Raw genomic sequence first — 10280 nt, 5'->3', positions numbered from 1 at the left:
AAACTTCTAAAAATGCTGCTCATTTTCTTCTGCCTCATATCAACCAAATAGGGCTGACCTTTTTCAGTTGGCTTTCTTATTCTTTTAACTTCACTCATCTTGTACCCAAAATAATGTTAATGCTGTATGTGTGAAAATAAAGAAAAAGAATCCTTCTTGGTTGAGTTCATTTATTCTTTGGTGTTCAAACACACTGAAGGTCCATTGCTCCAATTCCTTTCCAAAAGTCAAGCAATTTCTTTCTTAATACTAACAGATTAACTGAAACAAAATAAAAGGTGATTTTGAGTTAAATTACTCAAGAAAAAATACCAAAGAAAATGATAGAAATTAGACCTACTAAAAAAACCAACTCAAAGAAATAGAATTTACTGAAAAAATTACAAATGATAAATTCTAAAAAATTACTTTATAACACTTAAAGAAAGATAAAGACATTTACTAAGTATATGAAATTGATTTCCTACCATTATTTTTTGGGTAATGTAGTCCTTGGCTTCTCATCTAAGTGTGCTGCATACTCAGGCAAGCACATGGTCCCAAACCAGTCTAAACTAGAGTAACCCACCCCTGGTTATAGAGTTACTAGCCCCTTGATATAAAGTCTAACAGAAACTGAGTAGAAACAGAGAGATGTGAGTTCAAACCCAGAAGTGGAAAACAAAATTTTGGCAAATTAATATTTTACCAAAGTAAAAATTTTGAGAAAACAAAACTAAAATTAAAACAGAAAATAAAATTTACCAATGATAAAATAAAACAACTTTGGCCATTACAATGTTATTCAAGTGGAAACGCGATGGTGAGAAACCAGAATGAACTGAGCATTGGGCTTTTACCCACCTTGGAATGGAACCTAAGTCTTAATTGTGAAGAACCAAATGAAAACCGACTCAGTATTGAACTTTTTTCATTTGAAAATGAATTAGTTTGAGGAGGACACAACGTCTTCTTCATTATTCATCTATAACGCTTCTATTTTAAGGGAACACTGACCCCGAGGATAAATAAAAAAGGCAAACCCGTTTTCGTATTCTGAAAAATGTCACAGTTCATTGTCCAATTCCGTCTACACGATGAAGATATGTTTAGGAATAACCTCATCTCGAAGTCTTGGTCTACTGGGGATGATGGTTTTTACAAGGTACGCTCTGTTTCCAGAACAAGATCAGCTCTGATGACTGGCAGATACCCATTCAAGACGGGAATGCAAGTATGAAAACTTAATAATCTGTTTTGTACATATACCTGATTCTTACACATGTTAAAATCTAGTTTGGTTTAAATATCTGAGCATGGATCCTAGGTTTCGGTATGTCATTGCATCTTGTGGATCCCATACCTGCTATTGACAGGTGTAGTGTACTTGTCAATAACTCGTGCCATGATTTGCAAAATGGTTGATTGGTGCCATGAAAACCATTTTATGGTTACTCATGTATCAAGTGCATAAGGTTAGATTAAAGTGTCTGTTTGCCTAAAGAAAGGTAACCATATTATTATTTATCCAGTTTTAAATGGATACAATTTCAAATTATATAAATCTATGTTTAAGTAAAGTTGGGAATTTTTGTGATCCTTAGCAAAGTGTGAGCACTGAGTACAATATATACACTTCGACACAAATATACTTTTTCCTGTGCATCTGAAACTTGATTGTGACTGACTGGATGAGTGAGTGAGTGAGTGACTGTTTATTGTGAGTGTATGGAGCCAGGAAGACACGTTGACTCTTCCGGTTCCATGGATCTGCCTGAAACTGCTGATTGTGGACCCTTCCTGATTATAATCATTATCATTCTTAGTGAGTGAGTGAGTGAGTATGGTTTTACGCCGCTTTTAACTTAACTATACTCCAGCAACATCACGACATGGGACACATTACATGGACTGCATATATCGTACCCATGTGGGTCTTTCGCGTGATGAGAGACACTTTAACGGCTAGGCTACTCCACCAGCAACAAAAATGGTCCTTGAGTTGATAAAGTCTTATCTATCTCATATTGTTAGTTTTTCAGCAACATGTCAGTATGGTCATGGGTTTCACCAAAGTGCTAAATATTTAATATCTGCATTATTTCAGGCTTTACTGCTAAACATCACTGAATATAACTGAAACAACCAACGTCACTCTCTCACTGTTTCCAGGTGCCCGAGAAGTACTCGAAGATGTACCCGGATGTAATGAACGAGGGACGAAAGACTTATTGTGGTAGGACATATACTGAACCACAAAAGAAACGTCATTTTTCAAAACCAACTGCAAAATTTTGTTCTTACAAGTTGCTGTTTTTATTATAATTGTACCGTATGGTTAACATGTTTTTCAATACAAAATGACAGTTATTACCAACATCAGTGTGTTTTCTGATGAAAAAGCATATCGACCAAACACACCTGAAAAGGCAGATGTGGTAAAAGGTTCCGTATAACATTCGTGAAAATGATAAGTGCGTGCATATCGTGACAAACCTACCAACGAAAGCAAGTCCAAAACTCGCCTGAAATCTTTCTTATGTTGACACATTCGCCATACCACGACTTACGAGAGATCAGAGGAATCAAGCCTTGGGACGATTGCAAGTTGACCAGGCTGCACGGAGGGTAGCCGATAATTTTTACGTTAATGTAAGGACAATCTACCGTCTGCAACAGTTGTATCAGGCCACTAACAGCATCGATCACCTGCAGTAACATCATAACGTCAAGACCAACAGATTGTCAGGATCTGCAGGATCGCTTCACCAGAGCGACGGAAACAACAAGCCAGACCATAGCGACTCACAACAGACCCATTTGTGCCGATACAGTGCGTCGACGTTTGCGCGAAGGAAACCTCTACTGTCACAGACCATACCGTGGTCCTGTCCTCACCTTCAAAACCGACTGCAAATAGCAACTCAGCATCGCAATTGGCGTTATCGACAGTGGAGAACAGTGCTTTTTTGTGATGGAAGCCGATATTGTGTTTCGACAGCCGATGGCAGAGTGAGAGTATGGGGTGGGCAACGGTTTTCCAATGCATGTTTTGTTGAAAGAGACCCGTGGGGTGGTCCAAACATCATTGTGTGAGGTGCAATCGGTCTGAACCAGAGAGTTCGCCCCTTTGGTGTTCCAGAATCTCGGTCCAGGACGTGGAAATGACGAGACAGCTACTCGCTATATTGACCAAGTCTTCAGATCCCACGTTGTACCATATTTTGGACGTCACAGAAATCACATCTTCCAGCAAGACAATGCTAGTGCCCACAGTGCCAGAGCAACACTGGACTTCCTAAGACAACATGGCATCTAAACCATACAATGGCCTGCACTCAGTCCAGATTTAAGTTCAATAGAACACCTTTGGGACCATATTCAAGGAAATCTGAATGACCTCCAACCAAGGCTGCCAACTGCGGCTGGACTCGATCAGGCATTTCGCAGATAAGTGCCGGTGGCCTTCATCAACCGGCTAATTCATTCCATGTACAGACGATGTTACGACGTCATCGGTAACCTTCTCCGCGTCCTCCAACCTTAAAAACATTCTCCATGCCAATGGAAGAAAACCCGCCACCGTAAAGAACAACAACCCAAAATGTGTCATCTACAAAATAAACTGTGACTGTGGGCAGAGCTACATAGACGAAACTTCCCGACCCATCAACACCCGAGTGAAAGAACATCAGACCTCTGTTACCAATTCCGACAGCAAATCAGCCATTTCCGACCACATCAAAGCAAGCCCCAATCATCAAATAGAGTGGTCTGACATCACCATTCTCTCTAACAAACAAACAGACTTCACTAAACGCAAGCTCACCGAAGCCATCCACATCAAACGCCAAAAGCCGACCATCAACCGAGACCAAGGATACTTCATTCCATCCGCTTATGATGCTCTCATCCACCAAGCCCAATCTACTGTATAAACTCTGCTGTATAAACATCTCATTATTATTTGTACATCATTGGCTTCCACGCCTGTCCTTTGTCTACTCTCTGGCTTCATCAGCTTTCTGCCTCGCCAATCATGTTAATTATGTTGTTTTCTTTGTTACCGTGTTACATCCAGTATATATACACTTCCCCCTTCTTCATGTTCCATTATGCTTGACAACGGTACAAGAATCTGTATTGAAACGTCGCACTCACGAATAACTAGAAGTTGTTATCCATAAAGTTTGTTCTATATCATTATCGATTGTTATCCATCATGTGACAAGTATCATTATCGATTGGTATCCATCATGTAACAAGTATAATTATCGATTGTTATCCACCATGTAACAAGTATCTTTCATTATCGATTGTTATCCATCATGTGACAAGTATCATTATCGATTGTTATCCACCATGTAACAAGTATCTGTTCATTATCGATTGTTATCCACCATGTGACAAATATCATTATCGATTGTTATCCATCATGTGACAAGTATAATTATCGATTGTTATCCACCATGTAACAAGTATCTTTCATTATCGATTGTTATCCATCATGTGACAAGTATCATTATCGATTGTTATCCATCATGTGACAAGTATCATTATCGATTGGTATCCACCATGTAACAAGTATCTGTTCATTATCGATTGTTATCCACCATGTAACAAGTATCTGTTCATTATCGATTGTTATCCACCATGTGACAAGTATCATTATCGATTGTTATCCATCATGTGACAAGTATCATTATCGATTGGTATCCACCATGTAACAAGTATCTGTTTATTATCGATTGTTATCCACCATGTGACAAGTATCATTATCGATTGTTATCCACCATGTGACAAGTTTCATTGTCGATTGTTATCCACCATGTGACAAGTTTCATTGTCGATTGTTATCCATCATGTAACAAGTATCATTTTATTATCGATTGGTATCCATCATGTGACAAGTATAATTATCGATTGTTATCCACCATGTAACAAGTATCTGTTCATTATCGATTGTTATCCATCATGTAACAAAAATCTGTTCATTATCGTTTGTTTTCCATCATGTGTCAGGTTTCTGTTCTCTACGGACTGTCAGTCATTGTATCATTTGCTTGAATCGAGATTGACACGGAGAAGCAAAGAACACATAATAAAAGTGATCTTTTACCTCGCCACGATTGCAGGTTACCGGACGTGACGATAATATATACTAATAGTGATTCTATCTATCCCGCCAAAACATATATGTAGTATATCATAACCAATATAATCTATGTCCCTTTCGTAGGCATGGTGTCTGCTCTGGATGAAAGCGTTGGCAACGTCACCGCGGCGTTGACGAACCGCGGCATGATGGACAACACCCTCATACTGTTCTTATCTGACGTAAGTAGAAGATGTCGTAAGAGTGACGTTGCAATGTTGGTCTGACGTCCACTGGTCGTATCGTGTTGTCATATGGACATAGTTTAGTGTCTTCACTCTTCACCATAACCGACCATAGTCAGTGACACAACAACGTACAGTGACGTGATGTCAGACTTGTTTATTCCGAGGGGTTACATGCAGGGTCCCCCAAGGGAAGTCACTCTGGTTGGTAACTTCTGTCACACTGGTGAGGTGAGGTGACATTGGGGTTTTACGTCGTGCTTGGGAATATTTCGCTCATATGACGACGTGCATGCGTGTGTATGTGTATGTGCGGCTGCTTGTACTAGCCCAGAGTGAAGCTGGTTTTATAGTGCTAGCCCACTGAGATACATTGCCGCAATTACCAATTAATGCCGAGCGCCAGGCAGGGGCCAACAAGTACCATATTTTAACGTCTTTTGGTATGACGCGGTCGGGGATCGAACCCGCGACCTTGCCGCTCTCCGGACGGACGCTCTAACCACTACACCACGGGGGCGGTCCTGTCACACTGGTAACAATGCTTATGGAGTTGTCTCCCTTATACCGTTGAAAGTAACGTCTTAAGTGTCCATTATCTCTAGGCAAAAATTATGTCTAGTTTTATAACTATTGTTAAAATAAAACCCCGTCAAATTCTATATTTTAAAACTTTATTTATTCCACCTTTTCAAATTAGACAGACCGCTGAAGATCCGGGTTAGATTTGATCTTCAGTAACCCATGCTTGTCGTGGTCGGGCTTGCTGATTTGGTTGACACATGTCATCGGTTCCCAATTGCGCAGATCGATGCTGATGCGGTTGCTCACTGGATTGTCTGGCCCAGACTCGATGATTTACAGACCGCCGCCATATACGCGAATCTTCTCTTGAGGAGATGAGCATGGGCTACTGAAGACCAGTTATAACATGGATCTTCACGGGTCTGTGATTTAATAAGTGGTTTAAAGGTACAAAATTATCACATTTACTTTTATCATTTGTCTTTACAGAATGGACCCGACATGCCCTTCCATGGCAACAGCTTCCCTCTAAGGGGAGGCAAGCTTTCAATCTGGGAGGGTGGTCACAGATCGGTCAGTTTCCTGCACGGTGTGGGGCTGCAGAGGACGGGGGTCACGTATGACGGGTCAGTTGGTGTGGTTGTCAGCTGTGACGGGTCAGTTGGTGTGGTTGTCAGCTGTGACGGGTCAGTTGTTGTGGTGAAGTGGGATGGTCGTTATTGCTGATGTCGTTACTGAAGAGGTCTTTGTTGTAGGCTGGTGCACATGCTTTCAGATAGACTCACGTCAGTCGTATGATATAGGAGCTGTGAAAAGTTGTCATGAAGTCGTCTCTGTTGTAGGTTGGTACACGTCGTGGACTGGCGGCCGACCCTGCTGGGGGCGGCGACGGGAGGGAGAGGAACGCCAGGTGAGACAGACTGAGTTTATACAACAGACACACTCAACATGACCTTCTTGAACATGATGCTATCTAATGCTTCGTTGGAAAGTGACCATGGCAGATATTTGGCTGGGTATGACAATCTCACACATTGTACACACTGATTTCAGAAGATATGCATGTATCGCTTCTGGATTTCCTTTTGTCATTTCAACGAAATGAAAACAAAATGGTGTTGTTTCAATATTGTTGAAGGGTCCTGACACCATTGGGACTCGAAACTGCAAGAACACTTTCACAGAATATTCCCAAAGAGTTTGTTCAAAATGTGTGTTCAGTACTATTCCAAGGATTGGACACAAAGTCTATGTTTCTGATTTGGTTGCACAACTTTTATAGGTCACCATGACAATATTAATGTGGTATTGTTCCAGAAGCTGACATAGACGGGATAAATCTCTGGGAGAACATTCGGACAGGGTCGCCTTCCCTGAGAACAGAGTTTGTCTACAATCTGGACGATGTTCATGCCGATTTCTTCAACGCTGGTACCGCCGCGATAAGGTGAGGGGGGTGGGAGGGCTGTGTGTGTGTGTGTGGAGGGTGTGCATGTGTGATGGGTGTGTTGGTGGTGGTGGGTGTGTGTGTTGTTGTTTTAGAGATGGCGACTACAATAGACAAGTATATGTTGTTTTAGAGATGGCGACTACAAACTCATCCTCGGCTATACAGGGTCCTATAACGACTGGTACAGACCTCAAAATACCACAGAGGATGAACCACTGCATGTCGGGAGCTACGTTGTCGGAGACCTTCCAGAGCAGCTGTATAACCTGAGAGGTAAGAAGACCTAATATAGAGTAGCTGTATGACCTGAGAGGTATAAAGGCTTACCCCAGAAGAGCTGTGTTACCGGAGATGTAAGGAGGCTTAAAAGAGCAGCTGTGTTACCTGATGGTGAGAAGGCTTAACACAGAGCAGCTGTATTACCTGAGAGGTAGGGAGGCTTAACACAGGGCAGCTGTATTGCCTGAGGGATAAGAAGTCTTAACACAGAGCAGCTGTGTAACCTGAAAGGTGAGAAGGCTTAACACAGAGCAGCTGTATAACCTGAAAGGTGAGAAGTCTTAACACAGGGCAGCTGTATTACCTGAAAGGTGAGAAGGCTTAACACAGGGCAGCTGTATTACTTGAAAGGTGAGAAGGCTTAACACAGGGCAGCTGTATTACCTGAAAGGTGAGAAGGCTTAACACAGGGCAGCTGTATTACCTGAAAGGTGAGAAGTCTTAACACAGGGCAGCTGTATTACTTGAGATGTAAGAAGGCTTAACACAGGGCAGCTGTATTGCCTGAGGGATAAGAAGTCTTAACACAGAGCAGCTGTGTAACCTGAAAGGTGAGAAGGCTTAACACAGAGCAGCTGTATTACCTGAAAGGTGAGAAGGCTTAACACAGAGCAGCTGTATTACCTGAGAGGTAGGAAGGCTTAACACAGGGCAGCTGTATTGCCTGAGGGGTAAGAAGGCTTAACACAGAGCAGCTGTGTTACCTGAAAGGTGAGAAGTCTTAACACAGGGCAGCTGTATTACCTGATGGGTAAGAAGGCTTAACACGTGAGAGGTAAGAGGCATTTCAAAACAAAGATCAGTTGTTTGACATGCCATGTAGGTCCGTTTAAACACAGAACAGCTGCAGAATCTTGTGATTCGCTGGCTTAAGCATCCTCTTGAAGGGAAGAGAGCATTTGACCCATGAGTAAGAACTATACATGTAGACAGTGCCCTGCACACTTTGCCTCTTGGAAACAACTCCAGACAAGCATTATATTTTGGTGTTAGAAAGTACGTGTTTATTGAACATGTTGTCAGTAGTGTTTGTTGTGGACATACATCTCCGTACCTTTCCGTGATGTCACATTTCTGTCAAGTCTGAAACCTGATGCTTGCCGAATACATCGCCATAACAAATACAAATGGATTATCTCATAATCCCCTCTCCTTAATCTTGCTGTTATTTCAGATGACCCGACAGAGAGTAGGAACATAGCACTGCAGGAACCCGAGATGGTCGCTAAGATGAAACTGAAGATCAACCAGTACCGTAAAATGATGGTACCTGCACAAAAGAGACAATGCTCATTACTGGCTGTGCCATCTCTACATGGCGGTGTGTGGTCTCCAGGCTGGTGCTGAGAGCCTCGTTTCCCCTTAAATGTGCTGGTGTCTTCCGATGTCTCGTAGCGTATTGATGTCTTGATCTCGCTGTCCCCTTAGAGCCCCCTGATGCCCTTAACTATCCCATAATAGCCGCTGGCGCCGCTCGCTAGCCCATGGTGGCCCCTAATGTCGATTACTAGCCCCTAATGGCCGTCACAAGCACATCATAGCCCCTGATATTCCTTTCTAGCCCATAATGACCCCTAATATCCCTTAGTGGTCAGTGGTGGCCCCTTGGTGTCCCGTACTGGTTCAAAGTGGGCCTTGGTGTCCCTTATTATCCCATGGTGGCCATTGATGTCCCTTACTTGTCCATGGTGGGCCTTGATGTCCCGTACTGGTCCATGGTGGGCCTTGGTGTCCCTTATTATCCCATGGTGGCCATTGATGTCCCTTACTTGTCCATGGTGGGCCTTGATGTCCCGTACTGGTCCATGGTGGGCCTTGATGTCCCGTACTGGTTCAAAGTGGGCCTTGGTGTCCCTTTTTATCCCATGGTGGCTATTGATGCCCCGAACTTGTCCATGGTGGGCCTTGATGTCCCTTACTGGTCCATGGTGGGCCTTGAAGTCCCGAACTTGTCCATGGTGGGCCTTGATGTCTCTTACTTGTCCATGATGGGCCTTGATGTCCATTACTATCCCATAGTAGACCCTTGGTGTCCCTTATTATCCCATGGTGGCCATTGATGTCCCTTACTTGTCCATGGTGGGCCTTGATGTCCCGTACTGGTCCATGGTGGGCCTTGATGTCCCGTACTGGTTCAAAGTGGGCCTTGGTGTCCCTTATTATCCCATGGTGGCCATTGATGTCCCTTACTTGTCCATGGTGGGCCTTGATGTCCCGTACTGGTCCATGATGGGCCTTGATGTCCCTTACTATCCCATAGTGGACCCTTGATGTCCCATACTTGTCCATGGTGGGCCTTGATGTCACGTACTGGTCCATGGTGGGCCTTGATGTCCCTTACTATCCCATGGTGGACCCTTGATGACCCATACTTGTCCATGGTCGGCCTTGGTGTCCCTTATTATCCCATGGTGGACCTTTGATGTCCCTTACTAGTCCATGATGACCTCGATAGCTCTGATACCACTTTTGACTAACGCTAGCCCCTGCTGAACCCCGATCGCCCCAGATTGGTCTTACCTGTTCCTGGTGACGTATAGTGTTACCGTTATCTGACATCACTATGCTTATCTCACCTGATGGTGTAGTCTGGATTAGGATTAATGTACAATGATTGAGCGAGTGTGTGATTGAGCGACAAATAATTTAAGAGTTTGCTTTTAAGAAACCCGACCACGCTAAGGAGGAATCTCCATGGGCATGAGAC

General features: G+C 43.1%; 1 protein-coding gene across 2 annotated transcripts; it reads left to right on the top strand.

Moving 5' to 3' along the window:
* The first annotated feature begins 2150 nt into the window (after positions 1–2150).
* LOC124279660 (arylsulfatase B-like) lies at positions 2151–9197 on the top strand. 2 transcript variants are annotated; one of them, XM_046715497.1, is made up of 7 exons: positions 2151–2215; positions 5219–5316; positions 6334–6470; positions 6687–6754; positions 7162–7291; positions 7425–7567; positions 8748–9197. In XM_046715497.1, the coding sequence occupies exons 1-7, from the start codon at positions 2173–2175 to the stop codon at positions 8918–8920; spliced, it is 792 nt and encodes a 263-aa protein (XP_046571453.1). In that variant the 5' UTR covers positions 2151–2172; the 3' UTR covers positions 8921–9197. The 2 variants fall into 2 exon arrangements, with proteins under 2 accessions (XP_046571453.1, XP_046571454.1); XM_046715498.1 differs by having other exon boundaries at positions 7387–7567; positions 8748–8856.
* Positions 9198–10280: the final 1083 nt, after the last annotated feature.

This window comes from Haliotis rubra, unplaced genomic scaffold, assembly GCF_003918875.1.
Source record: "Haliotis rubra isolate DU_JTF1 unplaced genomic scaffold, ASM391887v1 Scf254, whole genome shotgun sequence".
Taxonomy (NCBI): domain Eukaryota; kingdom Metazoa; phylum Mollusca; class Gastropoda; order Lepetellida; family Haliotidae; genus Haliotis; species Haliotis rubra.
The sequence above is the reverse complement of the archived record's forward strand: the minus strand, read 5'-3'. Positions and strand labels throughout refer to the sequence as shown.

What these genes read in the sequence shown, in the direction of transcription:
- LOC124279660 (XM_046715497.1), top strand. Translation starts at nt 2,173, where the DNA reads ATGTACCCGGATGTAATGAACGAGGGACGAAAGACTTATTGTG. An exon ending in ACGGGGGTCACGTATGACGG is followed by an intron (nt 6,471 to 6,686) that starts GTCAGTTGGTGT and finishes TCTCTGTTGTAG; the next exon opens with GTTGGTACACGTCGTGGACT. An exon ending in GGGAGGGAGAGGAACGCCAG is followed by an intron (nt 6,755 to 7,161) that starts GTGAGACAGACT and finishes GTATTGTTCCAG; the next exon opens with AAGCTGACATAGACGGGATA.